This window comes from Podospora pseudocomata (assembly GCF_035222375.1).
Source record: "Podospora pseudocomata strain CBS 415.72m chromosome 1 map unlocalized CBS415.72m_1, whole genome shotgun sequence".
NCBI classification, from domain to species: domain Eukaryota; kingdom Fungi; phylum Ascomycota; class Sordariomycetes; order Sordariales; family Podosporaceae; genus Podospora; species Podospora pseudocomata.
Window position 1 is genome coordinate 4,824,320 of NW_026946363.1, and position 23,750 is coordinate 4,848,069.

At 53.6% G+C, this 23,750-nt stretch overlaps 6 protein-coding genes across 6 annotated transcripts; 4 read left to right on the forward strand and 2 right to left on the reverse strand.

Moving 5' to 3' along the window:
- The first annotated feature begins 23 nt into the window (after window positions 1-23).
- QC762_116830 (uncharacterized protein) lies at window positions 24-3,385 on the forward strand. The gene is made up of 3 exons (XM_062886104.1): window positions 24-1,639; window positions 1,689-3,018; window positions 3,111-3,385. The coding sequence occupies exons 1-2, from the start codon at window positions 567-569 to the stop codon at window positions 2,455-2,457; spliced, it is 1,842 nt and encodes a 613-aa protein (XP_062749152.1). The 5' UTR covers window positions 24-566; the 3' UTR covers window positions 2,458-3,018; window positions 3,111-3,385.
- A 125-nt stretch (window positions 3,386-3,510) lies between these two features.
- VPS10 (vacuolar protein sorting/targeting protein PEP1) lies at window positions 3,511-8,569 on the reverse strand (the record flags this gene model as incomplete). Its single annotated transcript, XM_062886105.1, is given in 3 exon segments — window positions 3,511-3,653; window positions 3,666-4,216; window positions 4,281-8,569. The coding sequence occupies 3 exon segments, from the start codon at window positions 8,192-8,194 to the stop codon at window positions 3,511-3,513; spliced, it is 4,608 nt and encodes a 1,535-aa protein (XP_062749153.1). The 5' UTR covers window positions 8,195-8,569.
- A 331-nt stretch (window positions 8,570-8,900) lies between these two features.
- On the reverse strand, window positions 8,901-12,450 carry SUN4 (Sperm-associated antigen 4 protein). The gene is made up of 3 exons (XM_062886106.1): window positions 10,921-12,450; window positions 9,340-10,677; window positions 8,901-9,282 (listed from the first exon to the last, which is right to left on the reverse strand). The coding sequence occupies exons 2-3, from the start codon at window positions 10,603-10,605 to the stop codon at window positions 9,217-9,219; spliced, it is 1,332 nt and encodes a 443-aa protein (XP_062749154.1). The 5' UTR covers window positions 10,606-10,677; window positions 10,921-12,450; the 3' UTR covers window positions 8,901-9,216.
- A 2,651-nt stretch (window positions 12,451-15,101) lies between these two features.
- QC762_116860 (uncharacterized protein) lies at window positions 15,102-17,588 on the forward strand (the record flags this gene model as incomplete). Its single annotated transcript, XM_062886107.1, is given in 2 exon segments — window positions 15,102-17,091; window positions 17,107-17,588. The coding sequence occupies 2 exon segments, from the start codon at window positions 15,585-15,587 to the stop codon at window positions 17,586-17,588; spliced, it is 1,989 nt and encodes a 662-aa protein (XP_062749155.1). The 5' UTR covers window positions 15,102-15,584.
- A 1,244-nt stretch (window positions 17,589-18,832) lies between these two features.
- On the forward strand, window positions 18,833-20,634 carry DGA1 (diacylglycerol O-acyltransferase 1; the record flags this gene model as incomplete). The annotated part of the gene is made up of 2 exons (XM_062886108.1): window positions 18,833-19,141; window positions 19,198-20,634. Exons 1-2 carry the CDS (start codon window positions 18,908-18,910, stop codon window positions 20,632-20,634), a joined length of 1,671 nt encoding a protein of 556 aa, XP_062749156.1. The 5' UTR covers window positions 18,833-18,907.
- A 511-nt stretch (window positions 20,635-21,145) lies between these two features.
- QC762_116880 (uncharacterized protein) lies at window positions 21,146-23,716 on the forward strand (the record flags this gene model as incomplete). The annotated part of the gene is made up of 4 exons (XM_062886109.1): window positions 21,146-21,559; window positions 21,973-22,515; window positions 22,568-23,003; window positions 23,070-23,716. The coding sequence occupies 4 exons, from the start codon at window positions 21,146-21,148 to the stop codon at window positions 23,714-23,716; spliced, it is 2,040 nt and encodes a 679-aa protein (XP_062749157.1).
- Between the last annotated feature and the right edge of the window lie 34 nt (window positions 23,717-23,750).

Below are 23,750 nucleotides of genomic sequence, written 5' to 3' on the forward strand. Positions count from 1 at the left end.
GTTCGCTTTCTCTACAAATCTACAAAACTTTTGCGATTGTTGATATGGAGTCTAGTCTCTCAAAATTCATCCCACACATCTGACCGTGACTGACTGACCTTGCCTCGGTGAGACGACTCACCTTTCGGGAAGCCCACTTGCAGCTCAATTCTGCCCCAGGAACCCCTGCACAAGTCCCTTGACCGCCTTTGGATCCTGCGCTAGCGCCACCTTTGACGTTTCTTCTTTAGACACCGCTGGTCCACAACTGTTGCGCCTTTCCCTCTTTCCCGACACCTCTCGAGCCAAACCCACAGTGAAACTACCCGTCATCAAAGCCTGTTTTCTCTTTTCTGACTCTGCCTCTGCCTCTTCCCCGTTGGCTTTTCTGTTCTTCCTTGTAGAGACACAGCACTGCACAGAGATACCCTTTTCATCGTTCTCCCGAGCCTGCGTCTTTCCGACTATCGGATTTCAAGTGAAGCCTCAATCCGTCATCAACAGGAGCCTGGAAAGTCGTCCAGCATATCGCGTCTCTCACATCTTATTTTACAGCATCATTCTCGAAAACCACGTCTCGATCGATCATGTCGTATAATTACGGACCCCCACCGCCTCCTCCACAACCAGCACCACCGAGCAGTTCTCCGACTGGTTATAATTCTTATGGCGCGACGCGTGGAGGGCATGGTGGGAGGGGGCGTGGAGGTCACGGAAACGGCGATCGCGGTGGCTTTCACCAACCTGCACCTGCATATGGCTACGGGCAACCCCAATACGGCCCTCAGGCTCCGGGTCCTTACGCGGGACCGCATCCCGCTCAACCAGGCTATCCTCAGCAACCTCAGCAACAGTGGCACCCCGAGCATGGTCAGCAACAGCAGCACGCTCAGCACTCATCTTCTCAACCACCACACGGGTCACTTCCTGCTCAAAACTACCACCCCAACTACGCTCCGCAGATTTATCAACCACAGGCACCCTACGGATCTCAACCACAATACCCTCACGCAGGCCCTCCTCCCTACGGCCCGGGTTATCCAACAGGAGCACCCCATCAAGGTCCTCCAGCTCAACAGTGGGGCAGTCATCCTCAACAAACACCTCCTACATCAGGACCGTATGGTGGAGGTGGGCGAGGTGGTCGCGGCGGTTATAACGACCGCGGTGGACCCAAAGGGCAAATGATGGGACCCCCCATCCGGATAGGATTTGATAACAGCAACTCTCAACCACCTCCCGCTCCAGTGAGCGCACCATACCCACCTCAACCTTACGGTGGACCTCACGGTCCTCCTGCACCGTACGCTGCGCCGTACTCCGCATATCCTCCTCCAGCACCATACATGCCTGGGCCAGCGCCATTTGACGGCCATACTGGTCACAATCCCCGCCATCACAATCGTGGCGGTGGTTTTCATAACAATTCCAAAAACCGTTCCCACTTTGGCGGCGACAAGCATCGCAATCGCAACCAAAACAAGGGACAGGCCTCCCAGACCCCTCCGACCCATCATCAGAAGCCTGATGCTGCGTCGGCGAGCAAAAAGAAGAAGCGCAAGACTAACACACTGGGCCTAACACCTGGAGATGAGTCTGAGGAAGACTTGGAGAATGAAGAAGAACGTCTGACCGAGTTGATCGGCGCCGAGGCCCCAAAGTAAGTCTTGTCCTGTCCATCAGTTGGGCCCCTTGCTAACTTTACACAGTCCCCAAACCTCGGCCGAGCTTGCTGCGTGGATTGCTGAACGCCGCGCCAAGTTTCCTACTAAAGCGAAGATCGAGGCCGCCAAGAAGGCAACGGGCAAGACTCAAAATGGTGACGCCAGCAAGGACTCTGAATCCGACCTCGTCCAGAAGGCTGAGAAACTTAGAAAACAACTGAAAAAGGTCGAATCGAGCATCAAGCGGAAGCGCGAACAGCAGGATGAAGGGGACGAGATGAGGGATCTGCATTTGAGCTCATCTCCCTCGACCGATTCTAAATCGGATGACGAGAAGCCTGAAGTCATGTCAACTCGTCAGGATTCCCACAACCTCCCTCCTCCGCCTAGAAAGGCAGACCCGACCAAACACTGCAAGTATTATTCGACGGGCGGTAACTGTGGAAAGCGGGGCAAGTGCCGCTTTGTTCACGATGCCACGGTCCGTGAGGCTGCTTTGAGAGAGCGTGAGATGAACGGCGGGCGCATGACCTTGCAGCAACGTCTCACGCTGAATGACAAGGAGCAGGAGGACCTTACCATTGTCAAGACGGTTAAATATCTCCAGGACAAGGGCCTTGTTCCTAAACCAGCTCCAGGTTCTGCGGCGGCGGCAGCGCGGCCTGAATCTAGCACAGCCCCCCAGCCCCAACCCCCTACGGTTGCCAAGAAGGAACCAGGCAATGGCCTTCCTCCTATCCCGCCTGTGCCTAAGTATGCTGGCTGGAATATGAACGGGTTCGGCAATACCGGGGGTAGATCGAGTGAGCAGTAGGGTTCGCGCTCTCGTTCAGCCCCAAGAGGATTCCGTTCACAATCAGTGCCTCGCAACCCGAGAATCTCATCGCCAACTGGGCACAACAGCAGCCATGAGGGGTATATACCAAAACTAACACCGCCTGATTACGGACCACGGCCTTCCTCCTGGCAACGTTACTAAACCTACGAAGCACGATAGGAACCCTGCGTTTGCAATCCAGAGTCGGTTACCCACGGCCATGCACACAGTCTCAACCAGGTCATTAGCTGTCTCTTGGGGCTTCTTTCTCTCTCCTCCGATTTTTCTGGGTCGCGACGGGCCTTGACAGTGTCGAGTTCTCGTTTCATATTTTTTTCAAGGGCCTCTCGGGCTTGCGGCACTCATCACACAATGGCAGGCCAGGATCAGCACCACTCACCGTCACCACAAGTAGCGTGGGCTGCTAGAGGCATCTGTCATCTTTCATCTGTACAATATCGCACGGGTTAGGCGTTTAGGGGTTAAGTCCTCTGCTTTCTTCGCGTAGTTTGCGCGGACGGGTGCTGTAGCACTCGAGCATTGACATCTCTTGGAATGGTATGCTTTTCCTGAAGGTAAAATGCAGGTTGGTTTCATGGGTTTTTCTGCGGTAGAAAAGACGCAAGCAAGTGCTGACAGGTACTGCTAAGCTTGGGTTCGGTAGCATGTCATAGAATAAAAGCGTTTTTGAAGGTCATATTTCTTCGCCTCTTGTGTGCGTTGGTTGTGTTGAATGAAAACAGGGTGTTTGCTCTCGTTTGATTTGAAAGGTTTGTCATATCATTTCGTAACATTCCATGGAGCTAAGGACCGAAAGGGGGGGGCAAGGAAACTCTTTTTCTATCCTTTCCATTTTCCTCCCTTCCATGTATCATACAGCACCAGCAAACAGGTCCGTCATCAAAACAAAACCACTATACCACCCTCTTTTAATCAATCCCTGATCAATGTTGCTATATCCTTCCCGTCACCATCCCTCCGTTTACCATACATATCATTCCAGCTGACTTCTTGTCCAAAATCATTGCTTCACACCTTATCACACAACACCTAAACCTGCTCCTCATCACTCTCCTCATCCCCAAGCAACTCCCCCTCATCATCCCCATCCACAATATCATACCCCCCCGCTCCCCTCGCAAAACTATCCCGTGTGGTAAACCTCCTGCTCCCCCAACCACCACCACCACCACCACCACCACCACCAAGTCTGCTCCACCTCCCTCTCGATCCCCCTCCCGCACCACCAAGCAACCCAACCCTCTCCATCCCCCCCTTGACAACCCTCCAAACCGCGCCCGCCACCACCGGAATGGCCACCACAACGGCAACGACCCCGCTAATGGCAATAATCGGGTACTTTACCCACGGCTGTCCCTCATCAAAAACATGGGTGCTCGTCCCGTTCTCCCCCAGCCTAATCTGCCCAAACTTGCCGTTCCAGTTCCTCCAGACATACCACCCCGCCCCGGCAGCAATCACGACAGGAATGACAACCGCAAAGAAGATGCTCCACCCCGAGCGGCGGTGCTTCTTTTCGTACTCCTCCTCCTTTTGAGGGCAAGCCACCGGCTCCGACTGCTCGTCCATCGTCTTGCCGCCCTTGCACGTCGTGAGGGGGATCCGTCTGTACCCCGACGGTGGGAAGAATTCGATCGCGTCGGGGTGTTCAGAGCACCACTGCTCTCTTGTCATGGGAGAGAGCCCGTTGACGAGTGAGCACTGTTCGAAGGGGTCCATTTCAAAGTTGTAATCACTTTTTGACAAAAAAGGTTAGTTTTTTTGGTGTTGAACAGAAACAGAAGGGGAAGGGGACAAACCATTCGAAATCCTCCCTTTGGCATTCGCAATCCTCTTTTCCGTACAAGGGTGACATCTTCATCGTGTTCCAGCATTGCACATCCCCGTCCTTTGCAATCTTCTTCCTTAGATACTTGCTCTTGTGCCCAAACAAGCACTCGCCGTTTTGCGCCGGGTGTTCTGGTGACCAGAGCTCGTAGTCCCCGTTCTCGGGGTGGTCCTTGTCGAATTGGCAGTCCTTGTTGGCGAAACCCTTGAAGTTGAGCTTCATGGTGAAGGCTTTGTCGTCTTCGTCCTTGCCCCAGAGGAGGAAGGAGTGAGAGCCGCCTGAGCGGACGGTGGTGACGTCCCATAGTTCGACCTCCTTTTCGGAGAACTCGTGCTCCTTCCAAGTGTTGCCTCGGTCGAAGGAGTAGAAGAGCTTGTTTGACTGTTTCCTCGAGGCGGAGGCGGTAGTCTGTGCGAGGATGAGAATCCCGCCTTGGTCGCCAATGGCCCACGTCCAGGTGCCCTTCATGACGCGCTTCCAGGTTTTGCCCGCGTCGGTGGTCATGTAGGTGTCTGCTTCTTTGAGGGGGCCGAGGGAGTCGCCCGTGTTACCCCAGCCGAACATGATTCCGACGGCGCCTTGGGAGGAGTGAGTCTTGCCGTGGTCGCGGCGCTCGGTGTACCCGTGGATATGGAGGGCGCAGTCCTTGCTGCCTTGCTCATCGTGGCAGGGGAGCTTGGGCTCCAGGTTGTCTCCCACGGGAGCGCGGAGATATGCCCACTGGGCACCGTCGTTGTGTGTGATTTGTGTTCGGAGCTTCTTGGTCCCCTTCTTGTCGTCTAAATTGGCGACTACGTTGACAACCGCAACGCCTTCCAGACCGAGCATCTTTTCAAAGTCAACGTAGTATGACTCGTCACAGTTGACGTTGCGAACGCTAACCACGTAGGATGTGCCGTTAGAGTTGCTCTTGATGATGGTGCCGTATTGCCGGCCTTCCTCCATGCTGGTGGCAACAAACAGGTTGACGGCATGTGTAGAACTGTCGAGAACGGTATAGGCGTGCTGGTGGGTAACCTTAAAACCATGGGGGAAATGGGCGTTGGCGTAGTTCTTGCCGTCCAGACTGGCGCTGGCTTGCAATGTCTTCTTCTCGGTATCTTCGGCAGCCACGACGATGAACTCGGCCATGGTCGCAAAATCCTTCACGTTTTTGCCGTAGACCTCTTCGTTCTTGAACCAGTCGTTCGATGACGCAAGCACCAAAGGCTTGGCCTTATCTTCCTTTTCATGCTTGAGACAAAGAATCTGGTTCTCCTTGCGGCCCTCGAACTTGTAGGCAGAAGACCCGGTGAACTCACAACGGCGAACCTGTTTTCCAATTGTCCGCCAGTAGTCGAAGGGATCCTCAGTGGCATGTGCAACCCCGTAACACTCGCCATCATCACACTTCTTGCCCATCCAGATCAGCCAGTCTTTGTGATCTGGATGGAAAGCGAGAGGGAACATGTCATTATCTGGCTTAGTAGGGGCATCGAACGCCTGGAACGTCTTGCAGCGATCCATGGTCACGAATACCTTCTTGCCAGAGGTAAGGAAGAAAACGGCATCCTTGAAGTACTGATGGGGAATGATGGCTGTAATCTCCTCATCCTCCAACTTTTCGGGCGTTTTCCAGTCTTTGCCATGGTTGAACGAGACCAGAATCGGGCCAGCCTTGTTAAGGGGGCGCATGATAACCGTCTCGTCCGTCCCAGTGCTAGAATCACCACGCTCAAGATAGTGCTTCTCAAAACCGTCCCACTTCTTTCCTTCCATGACATGTTTTGTCTGTTCGACCTTGCCGGTGAGCTCATGAGTGGGACCACCATTGCCGCCTATGGCGTCCTTACACTTCCACTCCTTATCCTTGTACTTGTCCTTCATCTTGTCGGTATCCTTGCAAGTGTTACCAGGAATCTTGCGGTATCCCGAGGTGCCCTTGAAGGTATCATCTGGCTTCTTGTCCTTGCAGGCTCCTTCAGGTGCAAGTACCTTGCCCTTCTTGACACACTCGCCATCCTCATCCCTCTCGAAGTTGAAGTCACACTCATAGTCTTGCTCCGTGCAGTCACAGTCCTTAGTCTCGGCGACAGCATGCTTGAACTCCTGCTTCAGGAAGCACTTAGCATCCTTCTTGCGGCGATGGAAGCTCTGAGTGTGGCCCATCAGGCAGGTCGGCTTGCCGTCCTTATCGACACGAGCAGACCACACCTCCATGTCATCCTCCTTGCAGGTATCCTCGTGAAGGCCCTCAAAGTCGATAGAAATAACGCGCCATTCCGGAGACTTCTTCGTCTTGCCAATGAGGAGGAATTTCAAGCTGGTTGAATCCTGAGAGGTGGTAAGGATGTACGGTCTGATCTTAAGATCATCCGGGAGAGATTCAGTTTTCCATTTTTGGCCGTGGTCCAAAGAGTAGCTGATCTCAGAGATGTCCTCTTCCTTGGAGTCCTTGACAGCAACCAAGATAGAACCCTGGTCACCAAACTCGTATTTGTGAGGCCCGTCCAAAGCCTTGGTCCATGTTTTGCCGGCGTCGTCCGAGACGTACAGGTTGCCCTTATCCCAGTAGCTCTTCAGCTCGTCGCCAGTGTTGCCAACACCCATGACAATGCCAGGGGCAGCGCTGGAGAAGACGCGGCCGATGTTGCTAAGATCCGTTACAGAGTGGAGATGAATGCGCTTACCATCAGCCGTGATCTTCTCAAATGTGCGCCCATCATCGAAAGTGATTTCCGAGTAGATCTCCTTGTCAGCGCCGGCCTTCTTTTCAACCTCTTCCCAGTTTTTGACCTTGTTGACGAGATAGACGCCCTGAATGCCAGCGATCTTTTCAAAGTCGACATGGCCATGCTTGTTGCGGTTGGTATGCTCGGCGTTTTCAGTGAAGTGGTTACCCTTGGAGTTGCTGCTGTACATAACACCCATCGGATTACCCTGGTTCGATGTCCGTACATCAACCTGAATGCTGTAATTGGTGCTCTCCAACACGGTGTATGCGTTTTGCGCAAGACGGTGGTCGTGGCTGTCGTGGGCCGCGGGGAAGGCAGCACGGCTCCATTTCTTGGTGTCATCAGTGACAAAAAGCGCCATCTCGTCAGTGTTGAGCGAGGTAGTTGCGACCAAGATCCACTTCTTCACGATCGCAATGCTCACAACACCCTGGATAGCCTTGTCAGTATCCAAGTTCGGTTCGAACTCTTGAATATTCTTGGCTTCCTCGGTCCCTTTGAAGAAGTTGTCCGAGATCTTGAGGCGCTGGTCCTGCTTCAAAGGCGAGACTTTGTCCCTGACGATGCAAATAACACGGTCTTTATCGAGGTCATCTTCTCCTGTCGTGAATAGTTCTGAGCCCTTGGCCCACCAGCAGCCATCCGTATCGTCCCGCAAGGCCTTTCCCTTGGTCTTGAATCCATCGGTGGTATAAGTTGTAACCTCCTGGCACTGAAAGCCATGGCATCTCATGCCATTGAAAATTATACGATCAGGGTCGTCGGCGTGGAAAGCCAGCATATCGGGTCGAAAGATGCTCAGGTCGACGCCCGAGTCAAACTTTTCCCAATTCTTGCCGCGATCCGTCGTTCGGTAATGCTTGGAGCCCTCTGTAAGGATATAGGCGCGCTTCGAATCGAACTCGTGCATGGTCAGGAGCACGGCCTTGCCTTCGGGCACAGCGTCCACGCGCTCCCACTTTGCGCCGGCGTCGTTGGAGAGATAGACATTGCCATCATCGATATCCTGGAACAGCACTACATCCGAGTCGGCAAAGTAGTTGATATTCATGGGTATATTTTCGAACTCTTTGGAGTGGAAGGTTGGGTGATCCTTCGCAGCAGCGAGGGGTGTCGCCCATAAAGCTGAGGCCAGCAAGGCCGTGGCCTGCAAAGCTCTCCAAGCCCTCATGGTGCGTCGTTATCGAACCGGTCGTTCATCGACGAGGGAATCGATCGAGAGTGTATCAAAGCTGAAGGCACGGAAGGAGAAGGCTGACTGATGTTGGCTCGCAATGCGCAGACGAACAGGCAGCGTACAAAAGTGCCGAATGCGTGTGCAGTTGCAGCAGCGGGCAGCCAAGCTCGGCTCTTGGGCGTTGGACGACGATAAGATATTGGTAGGTTACGTTAGTGCCAAGCCTCGTCCTCCTCCTCGGTTGCTGCTACTGATGTTATCTTCGTTGCTAGGAGGAAATTGTGGGAAAAGGAGATAATCACGGCAAGGCTGATGAATCTGCTCGTCTATTCTAGGCTCAAGTCCAAGCTGTCTTCTTCTCTGCGTGCAATTGCAGCTGCAGCAAACCGTCCGTCACAAGCTGAGACGAAGGCTCACCAATAGCAGTTCACGCTGCCTGCCTGCGCCACAGTTGGGGTTTCGGGCCGCGCGGTACTTGGAGCTTGCGCCTGTTTGCCACCTAAACGGGCGTACCTTACCCCTTATCTTATCCAGCACCTGAGTGGTTCGGGAGCTCCACGATTATGAACGTGACTTCAGAGTAGACATCGAGATAAAAGAAATAACGATTAGTTACAAACCTAAGGAGATCTATACACAAAGGAAACAACAGTGTCGACAGACAGACAGACAGACAGAATATGTCACCCCCACCCACCTTACCAAAGACCCACAACATCTGACAATCTTCGAGTTCCATATAACGCCGAAAGCGCACGATATAAAAGTCCCTAACAAGTACACGGAAAGTAAGCCATCGACAGAGGCCAACACCTGACCGGGAAGCAAAAATCCACCCTCGAGCTGCTTGCCCCTGTGGCGACAGTGATTTTCCTATACCCGAACCTGTTTCGAGGTAATTGAAGCAACAATAACCCATTCGACCCCATGTGAAATGACAAGTATACACATTTAAACCGTAATATGCGATTCCAAATCCGCCACTTTCGCCTCGTCCCCTACATTTCTAACGTGTATTAGACCTGGAAGCTGCCGGGCTTCTTGAAAACAATGTACGCAGTGCCGCCAGGCTTGAGACCGACCTGTTTCATCACGTTAGCCTTTTTCATTTTTATCAACATTAGCAGAATGATACATACGGTGCAGCCCTTGTCCTGAGAGTAAGTGCCGGCCTTGAGCCAGCAGGTACCAGAGATGTCACCCTCGACCTTGATGTCAAAGTTGAGAATGGCGTGGCTGGTAGGCAGGTTGGGGAAGACGGAAAGGAAGGTCTCGCCCGTCAAGCTCTTGCCGACACCGATGTTGGTGGGGGACCAATTGCCGGCAGAATCGGGGTACTTCTCACTCTTCCACTTGCAGGCCTCCTGAACGGGGACACCGGCGTTGTTGACGTAGTATTGAGCCGTGGTGGGCTTGCCTTGCCACTTGTAGTAGGTCCTGGAGTCGGGGTTGGTCAAAGGATAGGTTCCGCCGGGCTGAGTATCAACGGGGATGATCATGTTCTCGTTGCCAGGATAGTCTGTACGGCAAACAGCAGCGTTGTCATCGAGCTCGTTGCGGACAAAGACACCACCGGCGCCAGCCTCGCAAAGAGTCTTGACGGAGGGGCGGGTGAGCTCCAAGAAACCATCCGCATTGCACCACAGGCCACCGACAGACTGGCCGGTGGCACCCTGCTCCTCGGGCCACTGGGTCTTCTGGTAACCGGGAGGGCAGGCATAAGAGCACATCATCTTGGGCCCGCAGGTGCCATCAACAGGCTGGTCAATGTTGTCAACGGCCTTGCCCTTGACCCAGTCGCCAAAGCTGGCCAAAGTGGTCCAGCCGCGAGTGGTAGACCAGGGAATCTTGACAGCACCATAGTCGGTAGGAACCTCACTGCAACGAATCTTGCCGCTGGGAAATTCGGCGTCCAGACCGGTTCCCTTGGGAACCTCGGGCTCCTCCTCCTCCTCCTCTTCCTCCTCCTTCTCGGGTTCCGGCTCCTCGGTAGCCTTGACCTTGGGAGCTTCCGAAGTTGTGGTGGGTTCAGGCTTGGCGCTGGTGGTCTTCTCGAAGAACTGACCACCATGCTCGGGAAGAACGATCGAGGTGGTGACGGAAGGAGGAGGGGCGCTGAAGGAAGGCTTCGACGACCCAATAACAGCGAACTGGCCGGCGGCGATACCCTCCTGAGCCTTCTCCTCGGGGATGACCTGGCCGTCAAGAACGTACTTGACAACGGTGGGGCCCTCAACAACCTCGGTGATGATGACGGTTTTGTCGGTGCGCTTCTCAAGTTCAACGGGCGACTGGTTGTGCTTGCGGGCATGACGGTGGAGGTGGGCGTGACCGTGGTTATGGGGCTGAGCGACAACGCCGGCAACAACCGCCGCGGCGACGGCAGTTTTGAAAAGTCCCTTCATCTTGATAGTGTGTCTTGAGCGTATAGCTTTGTCGTCGTGACTATTTTTCCGTCGCAAGTGTCTGGAATGTTTCTGTTCAAGATTAACCACTGGCCTGTCCTGGCGCGCCTGGTCAAGAAAGATTGACAGCCTCCGCCTCCGCCTGAGCCTGAGCCTCCGCTCATCGCAAATGATGTCTCCATTATTCTGTTTACAGTACCGGGATCGTGTGGATGGCCAACATCTGGGTTCGGAGATCGGGGCTCGAAACAACGGCCAACGTAGACGAGAGCGGCGGGGCTGGAGATCGGGTCTTCGGGAACGTGGGAAACTAACCTGTTGTTTTGTTTTGATCGGATGCTACAGGTACAGTACAGTACAATCGCAAGGTTCCAAAGGAATGTGGTAGAGAGCCGAAAACTCTCTGTTGGCTGGAAGACTTGTCGCGCAAAGAGAGTGTGCGGTGACAAGAGTGGAAAACGAGTGTGCAACAGTTCAAGGGAGTGGTGAACTGAAGAAGGAGAAATGGGGTCTCGGGCGGTGGAGCGGTCAGGGCGAGCGGCGGATGGCCAGACTGAGTCCAAGGGGGAAAATGAGGAGGAAATGAGCGTCAACCGGGGTGCCTGAGCTTGGATGGCCGCCAAGCACTGGGCGTTGACCTTGACGGTGGGGATCCCCTTCCTTGGCGAGATTGCCCAAATTTGGGAGTGGGCGGCTACTGCAGGTACCATCGTCGCTGTGACGGCAGAGCCAGATGCCCACTGGCACAGGACGTCAGCGCGTCGAGGGAGAACTCTGTCTGAAACAACCCATCCAACCATACCTCACGACAGCTTCAACAACATCGCAACCGTTCAAGCGGTCGTTGACTAATTCGATCGCGGAGAGATTCGACAAGCCTTGCCAACAACAGTGCCGCGAAATCTCACGAGAGCCAAGACTGCCAGATGGAAAGCTGCCAAGCTCGCGACGAATCAAGCTCCTTTCGTGAGGAGTTTCTCCCCGATTTTCCAGGGCCCAGACTGTTGGCCCTCCGGATAGGTTCCGGCATTTAGGTCTTGGGAATGAGCGGTGACGCCTGGGCGTCCTCTTTTGCGCGGGAGTAGAGAGGATTGTCCTCGTTTCGAGTTCCATTCGAATTCCAATTTATTTTTTTGTCAACGCATGGCAAAGGCGTGTTGATGAGATGATATAGTAAATTGCATTGTCGTGTCCTGTCGAGTCGAGTCCATCTGTACAACGTGCCTCGCATCGTTCCATCGGCCGCCGGCATCGATAACTCTCAGATAGTACCTGACTAAACCCGATTAGGAACATCAACAGCCAATCCGCAACCTTTCTGCAAATCTTGGGGGAAAAAAGCAGCCACCCGACTTTATGCCGTGCCGACACTGCTGACTCGACAAAGCACGACAGGAATAGACAAAACGACGAGCTCGTTGGTCGCAACGGTCGAAACGACATGCACCGCAACGGTGGTGTTTACCATCCTCCCGGACTTCATCGTCTCTGGGGTTCTGAGGCGCGGTCGGTCCACGCCGGCAGTTCTTTATTGGCGTCCCCGGAAACTTGACGATCACTCGTGTTGCGAGAGTCCACACCTGGCTAGAACTCGGCCAGGTTGTTGAGATCCGTTGATCCTTTCGCTTCTTGCCGCCTCGATGACCTCCGCTCACGACCCGAAACAACAATATTTTTCCTGAATGGCTGACAAACAAGGCCGGCCAAGTGAAGTGTTTGTTTTCGTAGCCCGCGGGCTATCATCACTCGTCTTTGGTGTTCAGTCGAGCTATGCCAACAAATCGACTTACACGTCAGCCACTGCGTATTGGCTACACTTCGCAATGTCGAAGAAACACAACCTGCCGTCGTGTTATCAGGCATCTGAGCACAGATCCAGATCAGGATATGCTGTGTCTGTTTGAGCAAGACACACACTCACCTATCCCACTCGCACATAGCCGAAAGACGTCAAGTTTCACAGGCACGACATCAACCGCTGACCTGGGAACTGCTGCCACGTTGTCTGCCAAAAAAGGCTTGTTAACGGGGATCCGGCATGGCTTTACTGACGCCGACTTGTGACGGCTCGGTCAAGCGGCGCAGCGGCAGTTCGGTTGTCGATGGTGCACCTTTAGAGGTGGGGGGGTAGTATGCTGTGTATCCTGCCAATGTCTTGATTGCGGCGTTCTGACGAGGCCCTCAAGTAGATGAATGGTCCAGTCTATATTGGCCTTGAGTGGCTCATGCTGTATGTTGCGTGCCTTCAGTTAATATTGCTGTAAACTTCGGCATGGTACCTATCTAGTAGGCCTTTGGGAGCCTATGTCTTAAGAAACCTTTGACGCCAGTCTGGTCTGCCTAGCTTACGTAGTTTATTTTTGTTCGGTTGAGAGAATTACCCTCATTGCCTCTCTAGACTTCTGGCGATGTTGTCTCACACCACACAGTATTAGCGCTCTAAAGCATTGGTCTCTTTCTCGGCTCCCTTGCGGCGGAGTTTACCTTCTCTGTACTGTCATCAGCTTAGGCATAGTCGATTCATGAATTCTGCTTCATCATGTGGCATTCAAGTACACTTCACCATCTCTAAAGGGCTATACTATGCTTCGGTGGATGGCACACTGGAGAGCGTTTTTCCTGTCCAGCATGGTGTTTTCGGTAAAAAGTATGGAACAATCTACATTATTATGGGCTACCGCTTCAGGAGAGCAGAGTGGTATAAGGTGCTTCAGCAGAAGCCCATTTCTTCACATTTTATTCATCGGTAGACACGTGAATTATGGGTGCTTTCAGGTTTGTTGAGTCTTGTTTGCTATCACTACCTGCGACTTGTGGGTCAGCTGGTCGATAGGTGATTCATTACAATCACAAGTCACGGGTATTGATAGCAAACAAGACTCTAAAAACCTGAGATCAGAGTACGAGAGGTTCATCGTAGGTAGAAGGCCTCCAGCAGCGTCCTTCGCATATGACATAACTGCGAATGTTGGTGAGCGGCACCACTATCCCACCAATCGTAAAGAAAGAGCCTCATACGATTTCTTCAGCTTTTGCAAACCATAGACAACTCTTAGTTTTTTAACCAATAACGCTACAAGACTGTGTTGACATGCATGTAAGCAGCTGGAAACCCATAGAAGAGAGGCAACCAGTAATCAGTCGCGAGCTCTTATTCGTCAAACTATGAAATCGACGCATTGTCCCCTCGACGTCACTCCTATGACGATCATTTTACACAAGGGCCTTCCAGCCTCGGGATGGCACGAGACGTTCATGCCCTCGAAACCCGGGTCTGAAGTTCTGTGTCGGAAGAAAGAAAGACTTGGGATGTTATTTCTTCCGAATTAGGAAGACCTTGGATGTGACAACCTGGATACCGCTGGGTGATGATGCTCGGATGGCGAAGATCTTTCATGCAGGGACCATCAACTCCCCGAGTCTCTCCCTTTCTGAGGGTTTCTTGTGAGGTTGATACAGCTGCAATCACGGAGACTTAAGATGATAACAAGAGCCACCTGCTACAGAGGGCCACCTGGGCGATGTACAGTATCATCAAAAGTCGTCATTCGTCATTGAAAAGATTGGTTACGGATGATGTGGCGCTGCTGAGGTCCCTTTACGGCTGAAGAAATGCAGCGGCATCGAGAGGGGTGTGGGCGGTTGCGCCACTTCTGTTAAGGAGTACCTGGTAGTCAGCCTGCTGCTTGCTGACTAGCCAGCTGGCATAAACGCCTTCATCGAGTCCATCATCATCAAGTCAGCACAGCCACCTATCAATCCTTCGTGTTGCGCAGTGATTGTGCTGGTACTTTTCTCTCACGGCAGCCTGCCTCAAAAGCCCCTACACTGAGTCTGATGTATGTCGACAGCGATGGTTTTCTACCCTCATCGTAGGCTGCCGACTCTGCTATTTTGCTGTAGGACAGATTGGGCCGGAGAGGACCTGATCCGTTGTCGTGGCGTGCAGTCGATCTGCCAAGACGCCGAAAGTGTCGATGATTGCGCCTCAACACAGGCATCACAGAAGTGCCAGCCCCGTTGTTGGTGGCCGCCGTCCCATTCAGGTCTCCTCTGCGCCGCAAACTGACATGCAGCCCGTGTCTTCCTTTCCCACGCCGGGCAACACACGCTGCTGGAACTGGACTGTGTGACGCCAGCTTTCTGGGGTTTTCTGCAGACTCGGCCTGCTGGTAACCCTACAGTGCCTACATCACCTCGTCCCATCCAAACATGTCAGGTACGCTGAGAATGAGAAGAACGGGAAGGAGTGAGACAACTCATTCAACGTAAACAAATGATGAGGTTGGTGGCTTGATAGACCCCAAAACGGTTTAAGCGGCCGATCTCCAGCCTCTCAACGACGTGGTTGCCCTCACTCAGAGCTTGGACCCTCTCTTGTACTCCTTAACAGACGTTCGGGCTTTTCCCGAACGTCGCACACGCGCTTCACAGCTGGCAGTGACCCCACAGGTCCGGGGGGCCACAGCGCCCATTTTTCTTCCTCAAGGTCCCCATCGCCTCAGCCTTCTTTCAACACCTTGCTTGGACTTTTGAGGCTCATTCACTTTCCCCAAGTCATCCAAGTCACACCGGATTCCAGAGACACCACCATAGCGTCTGTTCAAAGCAAGAAACGTACGCTCCAAGCCTCAATTGTAGTCAAACCACCGCAGACTTGTAATACCAGTAATTCTCTTCACTCCCCAATAGCAGTATCCAACGAAACCTCTGGCGGCCTTGCATCCCTCGGTCCTCGAACCCCGAAGCTCTCGCCACGATTCCCAGCTTCCCCAGCCACACCTCGACAGCCTCGAGCATTCCCATTATCACCGTCCACAACAACAGCAACCACTTGCCTCGGGCAATGCGTCTCGTCTGCCGGTGACATCCTGATTGCGACGGCATTATACTCGGGAGCCCCCAAAATAAAAATTTGTAACTCTGGGTACCACCTATATCCTCGAATTCCCCAACGGCAAAGCCACATCGCGATCCTTATGGCCTCGAATCGAGGACCCACCGCGACAGAAGCTCAAGCTCCTCGCGCGCCCGCGACGGCGCTCACAGCCCAGAGGTCGCTGAAGCGCACTCGCGAGACTACCCCGACATCGCCAGAGTCTGCCCACTCGGGTGATCTCTCCCCATCCAAAATCGCTCGCCTGATGGGGCTACATACACCCACCCTGACCGGCGCCGCCGCCCTCGAGGAGGAGAGACGACGACGAGAGGAAGAACATCAGCATCAGCAGCTGGCCTCGTTGGAGACGAGTGACAACCCCAACCATAGGGCGATTGAAGAGCTCATGTCGGGCGTAGTGAACGCGTTGAGTCGGTCACACGATGCACCGGCGCCCGCCCCTCCACCGACGGGGGTCTCAGAGATCGAGGCAGCTGCCGCCGCAGCGGCCAGGGCCTTGAGCTCAGCCACTATACCAACGGGGGAGAACCCAATCAGCGAGCTACAAGATGTCAGCCCCCAGAGCGGGACAAGCGGAGCGAGTCTCGAGGATGCTGAAGGACAGGTTGTGCACAGCCCTGCAGCAATGGACATTGACGGGCGTGGTGATCAACGCATGTATGCGCCGCAGCCAGATGCTCAGATGGATGAAAAGACGGCCAATTCTCTTTCATACCCGGGAGTTCTCTCACCACAGGGCAACATGCCGGCGCCTGGTGCTCCCCAAAGGGGGATGAGCATGCCTATGCCACCATCCCAGGGCTCCGACATGGAGCCTCGGTCACCTGGTAACAGCAACAAGAAGCATAAATGCCCGTACTGCCAAACGGAATTTACACGCCATCATAATCTGAAGAGTCATCTTCTCACCCACAGTCAGGAGAAGCCGTTTATCTGCAGCCACTGCCAGCAACGCTTCAGACGTCTCCATGACCTTAAACGGCACGGGAAGCTACATACTGGCGAAAAGCCGCATGTTTGCCCCAAGTGCGACAGGAAATTTGCTAGGGGAGATGCCCTGGCGAGACACAGCAAAGGAGCAGGTGGCTGCGCCGGGCGAAGATCAAGCATGGCCGGCTTTGGCGAGGAAGACTACGAGGCCAGTGGTGCAGATGACTCTGCCATGTCTGGTGTTTTGTACGATGCCAATGCGAGCGGCGATATGGCGGACGATGAGCGGCGACGCTCGTTGCCTAGCATCAAGGCTCAACACGTTCCCGGACAGCCAGGCGTGGACGGCTATGCCACGCATTCCAACACATATCCCCCAGTTGGACAGCGACCAGGTGGCTTGTATCCTCCCAACGTCGACCGTGGTTCTACAAGTTCTAATACTTCACCCACCGTTCCCAACAACCACACCCCTCACACGAGCATCTCTTCGGTGCCTTTAAGCGCTGGAGGTGCTTCTATGTATTCCCAGAGCGGTATGACGGAGAGTCCCAAACCCCTGAGCCCCGGAGCAGCACAGGCCAACCAGGGTCTTCTCCAGCGATCGCCGCACGAGACACATCAGGCAGCTTCGGGGCTGTCTCTTCCAGCGCACGGTATGTCACCAACAGCTAAGCAAGCCTGGCTCTCCCAGTATCCCCCTGCTGACCGAGATGCTATCAAAGGCAACACCGCGCCAACAGCTCAAACCACGGGACGTGGTCGTGGTCGCGCTGCTAGCGGAGCGGCACCGGCAGCTCAAGGGGCACCTCCTGCAGACGGCAACCTATTTGGGGCGGAACAACAACAACCTTACTGGGTGTTGCTCCAACATTTCGACGAGCGTCTGAAACAAATGCAAGACCAAGTGGCCGCTGAGATTTCAAAGGCCAGTGCCCCGCTGTTGGAAAAGATCAATATCCAGGATCAGCACATTGCGGCTCTGTCCGCCGAGGTGGCTTCGTTACGGCAACAGTTGCAAGGGCAACAAGAACCGCCGTTACCACAGGGGCAAGAGCAGCAAGAAGCGGAGCAGCCACAGCATCAGCAATTACAGGAGCAGCAGCCGCAGCAACAGCCTGAGGCGCCAAATGAGGTAGCAGTGCAAGAGTAGGAACGCTTGCAGCTGGCTTATACAGGTTCCGAAGGAAGTGGTGGGGGAGCTCAAGGCTCCTTGCAGCGGATTGGGATCAATATGCGTCACGCACTGGAGGAGAGGGGGTGGACAAATGGTCCCAGCTATTCTGTGCATTTGGGGGGGGTTTGACACCCAGTCTGGTAAGGCCACCGCTACCATGCGATAGTGAAGGATAGATGGAGGGAGGGTATCCAAAGAAACAAACAATAGTGGTGTTTGGCGAGAAGAGAAGGGCGGTAGCGGCCAAACATCCCCAGGAACTGTGGGCCAAGCGCGGGGGGCTGTAACTACTACATTCTGTTTGCATCTTTGTTGCACATATTTGGAAGCTGGTTTCCAGGGCAGAAGTTTTCGGTCATCAGGGCTTGGTAATGGTGAGAACAGTTATGTTCTTTGGTCATGCCCATATAGTGACATTGTATGAGAGGGGGGTTATCCATTGGCGCTATTTAGATCAGTGTGCCTCGAGGCAATAAAAGGTCTATTTTATATGTATTGGGCGGGCGGGCGGCTGAGATTTCTCCTTCCATGATTGTATTATATAGTGATGAGAAAGCAACAGCCTCTGGTTCTTCAATTCCGTCTGTGAATGCCTGCCCAAAAACGTGTTGCATCTTTTGAGCAGGGCCAGGGGGCGGGGCTTTTGGAAAAGTCTTGGCGACAGGTGACAGCCACCGGGGGGGGCGGCCCCACCGGGACGTCATCACCTGGAATGGGTTCGGCTCGGCTCTTAGCGGCACGTAATACGGCGCAAGGCGGAAGGAAGGGCAGTAAGCTCAGGGTTCAAGTCATCTAACCATCTCATGAGGCTGTTCTCACCTTTGCTGCCATTTTCATTGAAACAAAGAAGGAGCACGACGTTTGATAATTCGAAGTTTTTTGCTATTATCAGCTCGGCGAAACTTTGCAAGTTGTGAGAACTTACATCGTAAACACGTCTTGATAAGAAGCCAAATCTCCCGATCCGTCCGCCCTCCCTCCCATCGTGCACGTCCACTATCTACCTTCGACGACGCGGGTTAGAAAGTTAAACTTTGGGACCGACAGATTCCCCCCCCCCCCCCAAATTCCAGTGCACGAATAGGGTTTTTTTATATGGGGATTAGGGATCGCGCGTCCGGAGTCTGTGTTTAGGGGGAAAGTTTGATAGGTACCTACCTCCTAGATTGGGTGTTATCCCCCCCCCCCCTTTCCTTTTCTTTTGTTCTCTCTTGTTAAGGTGAGCAGTGAATTTATTCTCTTTTTGTTTCGTTCATTTTTTGGCTACTGTTGTTGTTGTTGTTGTATAATTCATCATGGACCGCGAGAGCGGTTCTACGGGGACGCCCCCTGTTATCACGAAGAAGAAGGGGAAGAAAACGGCAACGAAGAATAAGGGTGTTGACGCGAATGTAGGGACTTCTAACTTGAAGGGGACGATTACGGCGGACGAGCTTGCTGCTGCGAGTTCGAGTGTTGTGAAGGAGGTGGTGGTGGTGCCGAGCACGCCAAAGAAGAGCAAGGGGTCGAAGGGGAAGAAGGGTAGTGCTGTAAGTTGACTGCTTTGCCATGGGATAGGTTGTTGGGTTGCTGACACTGGAGGTAGAGCTTGGACAGTCACATCGAGTCATCTTCTTCCAAGACACCACAGCAAGAACAACAACCCAAGAAAGCGGCCGTGATAGGCTCGAATATGGCATTGGCCGAGTCGACGGGGGATTTCTTCGAAAAGGCAGCGGATGAGCTTCCTGTCAAGACAATGGCAACGTCAAGTTCCAAGGGTGTGCAAGTCAATGGTGTGAATGGCGTCCGTGGCGGCCTGGATGACGAAAAGGAAAGACCAAGCGAAAAAGAAAATAGGCTTGTCAACGGTGAACGGAGTGGGACAGCTACTCTCACCCAACGGAAGCAGCAGAAGAGTTCCGCTTTCAAAGCCAAAGACAACGACTACCCACCGCTTTACGATGACGACGAACGGGAGGACCGCCGACTGGACCGAATTCAGGCCTATCGAGCTGCCGGGATCCGGTTCGCGCCGTGGAATATTCCTTATCGACGCCGGATGCAGACCGTAGCGGTTATCATCCACTGCCTTAGCATCGCGTCGACGGTGTCGTTTTTCTTTTTCCTGTGCGCCATCCCGATATTTTGGCCGCTGATTATCCCTTACCTGCTGCACATGTCGCTGTCCAAAAACGCCACCGACGGGAGGTTGCGGATGCGTTCTGAGCGCTGGCGAAGGCTGCCGGTTTGGAAGCTGTTTGGGGAATACTTCCCTGCCAAGTTGCACAAGACACACGACTTGCCCCCGACGAGGAAGTACATTTTTGGGTATCACCCCCATGGCATCATCTCCCACGGAGCGTTTGCTGCTTTTGCCACCGAGGCACTGGGGTTTTCGGAGAAGTTTCCGGGCATCACCAATTCACTGTTGACGCTGGATTCCAACTTTAGGATCCCGCTCTACAGGGATTATATCCTCGCTTTTGGGCTCCAGTCTGTCTCCAAAGAGTCGATAACCAACATCCTGACCAAGGGCGGGCCGAACAACGAGGGGATGGGCAGGGCGGTGACGATTGTGGTTGGGGGAGCTAGGGAGTCGCTCGAGGCGCAGCCGGGGGTGATGAATCTGGTGCTGGCGGACAGGAAGGGGTTTGTCAAGATGGCCATTAGGACGGGAGCTGATCTGGTGCCGGTGCTGGCGTTTGGGGAGAATGATTTGTATGATCAGCTTAGTCCGAAGACGCACCCTTGGTTGCACAAAGCCCAGATGTGGGTGCTGAGGACGTTGAAGTTTACGTTGCCGTTTCTGCACGGGAGGGGGATTTTCAACTATGATGTTGGACTGATGCCGTACAGGAGGAGACTGAATATTGTGGTGGGGAGGCCGATCATGGTGGCGCAGAAGAGGGAGGGGGAGATTGAGAATGAGGAGGTGAACAGGCTGCATAGCGAGTATGTGGGGGAATTGGAGAAGATGTGGGAGAGGTATAAGGATGTGTTTGCGGCCGGCAGAAGGGGGGAGATGAATATTTTGAAGTAGTTTTTCCTTTTGAGGATTTTGCGAGGTTTATAGACATTTGTTTTTTTTTTGGTTTGGTGATTGGGGGGTGGGAGCTAGTGTGCGAGGAACGCGTTTCGAGTTGAGCTCACGTGGTTGTGTAACGTGACGAGGATGGCGGAGAGAGGGTGAGGCACGGCAGTTCAGTTTTCTAAAATGTATTAATCCTGATAACAATTCATGTATTTTCTTTGGGCAACTGATGATTTTCATGTTCAACACCGGGTGTTTGCAGCAGCGTGACCACACCGCCTATCACAGCCAGAAGCAATGAAGGCTCCGTGCTCTCCGCTTTCCAACCTGAGAGCAAGGCTCGGGGCAGGTGACCAAACGATGAATTTCACGACTCTGTATCACCCGTCTGAAGAAAGGCAAACGACTTGCTCTCGGGCACGTGAGTATGTTCAACCCTCCCAAACAACAGGAAAATCCCGTAGATAACAAGCCGTGACAGAGTTGCTCCTTCACGGCCACCGAGGATCTGTTGTTCGCGATGGCTCCTTCCCCATCCGTCGAGCCAGCACCCCCACCACCACCATCACCAGGCATAAAGTCTTCCACCGTACCTCCAGAGAAAGAATCGACACCCACAGAAATCACACCTCAACCTATAACCAACCGACCAGAATCACGCACAACGACCACCAACAAAAAACAGGAACCATGTGAACCGCCCTCTAGCTGCTCCTCCTCCCCTCGGCCGTACCACCACCACCCAACACCGCAGCCGAGTTTACTTGTCACCGCGCACAAGACCCACGACTACCGCCACGAGTTGTTGCCGGTCAGAAGAGAATGGTTTATGACCCATCCCACCAAGCTGGCGATCATCACGGCTCTGGTCATTGCCCTGCAAGTGGCAGTATGGGGGTTTCTGTGGGGCGTTTTTGGTGTAGGACCAAGTGAGGTGAGTGGGTTTAATGACGTCTTTTTTACTGCAGTTGAGATGAAACACATGTGGTTTTGTTACTCGCGTTGCCTAGGCAGTGTATGCTGTGCATGTATGTATGTATGTGTGTGCATATGCTCGGGGTAGTCAGCAGGAGTGGTTGGTTGGTGGGTGGGGGTGAGTGTTGACAGAAGAAAAAGAGGGTGGGTGAAAAAAATCGGAGCAGCTTGGTCAGAGAGTTGCTGTTATTTTGACTTATATCCGGATCTGTTGAGGTACATGGTCGTGGTGGTGGTGGTCGTGGTGGTATAAACAACTGTTTTATGCCCATCCCTTGTCATTTTCAACATCTGTGGTTATACCAGTCTGCGGTATACTCAGTCATTATGATTTTCGCGACGTTACTGATAATTTTCTCTTTGTTATCCCAGACCACCTCAGCGTTGTCACCACCCCCCATAGCAAACCTTACCTACGCCGCCTTCTCCGGCCTCACCCTCCCAAACTCCGTCAACCAGTTCCTCGGCCTGCCCTACGCCCAGCCCCCAATTGGACCCTTCCGCTGGCGGTCCCCCTCCCCTCCTCTTCCTTCCTCGTCAGGATCAGGCCCAATACCAGCCACCGAGTTCAAACCCATCTGTCTTGGGGCGGGGGTGGCATACCCGACTCCGGGGCAGTCGGAAGACTGTCTTTATGCCAATATTTGGGCTCCGGCGAATGCAACGAGTGAGAGCAGGTTGCCGGTGTGGGTTTTTGTTCAGGGAGGGGGGTATAATGCTTTGTCGAATTACAACTGGAATGGGAGTGAGGTTGTTGAGAGGAGCGGGTACGGGGTTGTGGTGGTGAATTTTAATTACAGAGTTGGGATCTGGGGTTTTTTGGCTGGGGGGGGAGGGGATGGAGAGATGGAGTTGAATGTTGGGTTGAGGGATCAGAGGGGGTTGTTGGGGTGGGTGCAGAGGGAGATAGTGCAGGTGAGTTTGTGAGATATCACTGAAAAGGGGGGAAGGCTGATGTGAAAGATAGTTTGGAGGTGATCCTGAGCATGTTGTTATGCACGGTGCGTCTGCGGGGGCTGGATCGGTGGCTATGCATCTTATTGCCAATGGGGGAAGAGATGACGGGTTGTTTCACGGGGCGATACTCGAGTCGATATTCTTTCCCGCTCAGCCGTTTGTTGGGGAACTGGGGTGGCAGTTTGAGAGGGTGTTGAATCAGACTGGTTGTAAAGGGGGGAACTCGACGGAGGGGGAGATGGATTGTTTGAGAAACACGGACGTGAAGGTGTTGCAGGAGGTGGCGAATCATGCTCAGCCTTTTCCTGGGAAGGCTGATCCGCCGTTGCCCGTTTTCTACTGGACGCCTTGTGTAGATGGGGAGTTGATTCAGGATTTTCCGTACAAGTTGTTTAAGCAAGGGAAGAATGTGAAGGTGCCGATTATGATGGGGACGGCATCGAATGGTATGTTTTTACCCCCCCTGACTCTCCGGTCTACTATCTACTAACATGTTAATGCCTGTGATGTAGAAGGGACAGTCTTCACCCCCAACATCACCACCCCCCAGCAGTTCACCACCTTCTTCTCCAACAACTACCCTCTCCTCACTGCCACAGATACCACCTCCGTTTTGTCGCGCTACACCCCTCCCAATTTCAACACAACCCCCTATTTCAACCCCCCTAACCGACCACCCTTCTACGGAGTCTTGGCAACCGCCTATGGAGAAAGCACATTCATCTGCCCCCAGACAAACGTCCTGAATTACCTCTCTGTTGACAACACTTCCTCCCTATGGGCATACCGGTACAACGTCCACGACGACGAAAACACCCGCGACGGGCTGGGGGTTCCCCACCTGTGGGATGCGGGGGCGATTTGGGGACCGGGAAGTCTCAATTCTTGGGATCGGACGGGGAGTTACAGGACGTATAACAAGGAACTGATCGAAAGGGTGAGGGGGTATTATTTTGGGTTTGTCAAGTATTTTGATCCGAATAGGGGGAGGTTGGGAACCGAGCCAGAGTGGGAGGGGTGGGTTGGGGGGAATGAGACCACAGGGAGGAGATTGCTGTTTGAGACGGAGGGGACGAGGATGGAGGTTTTAGAACAGGAAGAGAGGGAGAGGTGTGGGTTTTGGTTGGGTTTGGGGGAGGGGAGGATGGAGCAGAGGTGATTTGAGGAAAGCGGTTTGTTTAATAGCAGCATAA

What these genes read in the sequence shown, in the direction of transcription:
- QC762_116830 (XM_062886104.1), top strand. Translation starts at nt 567, where the DNA reads ATGTCGTATAATTACGGACCCCCACCGCCTCCTCCACAACCAGCACCA. An exon ending in ATCGGCGCCGAGGCCCCAAA is followed by an intron (nt 1,640 to 1,688) that starts GTAAGTCTTGTC and finishes AACTTTACACAG; the next exon opens with TCCCCAAACCTCGGCCGAGC.
- SUN4 (XM_062886106.1), bottom strand. Translation starts at nt 10,605, where the DNA reads ATGAAGGGACTTTTCAAAACTGCCGTCGCCGCGGCGGTTGTTGCCGGC. An exon ending in CTCAGGACAAGGGCTGCACC is followed by an intron (nt 9,283 to 9,339) that starts GTATGTATCATT and finishes GTGATGAAACAG; the next exon opens with GTCGGTCTCAAGCCTGGCGG.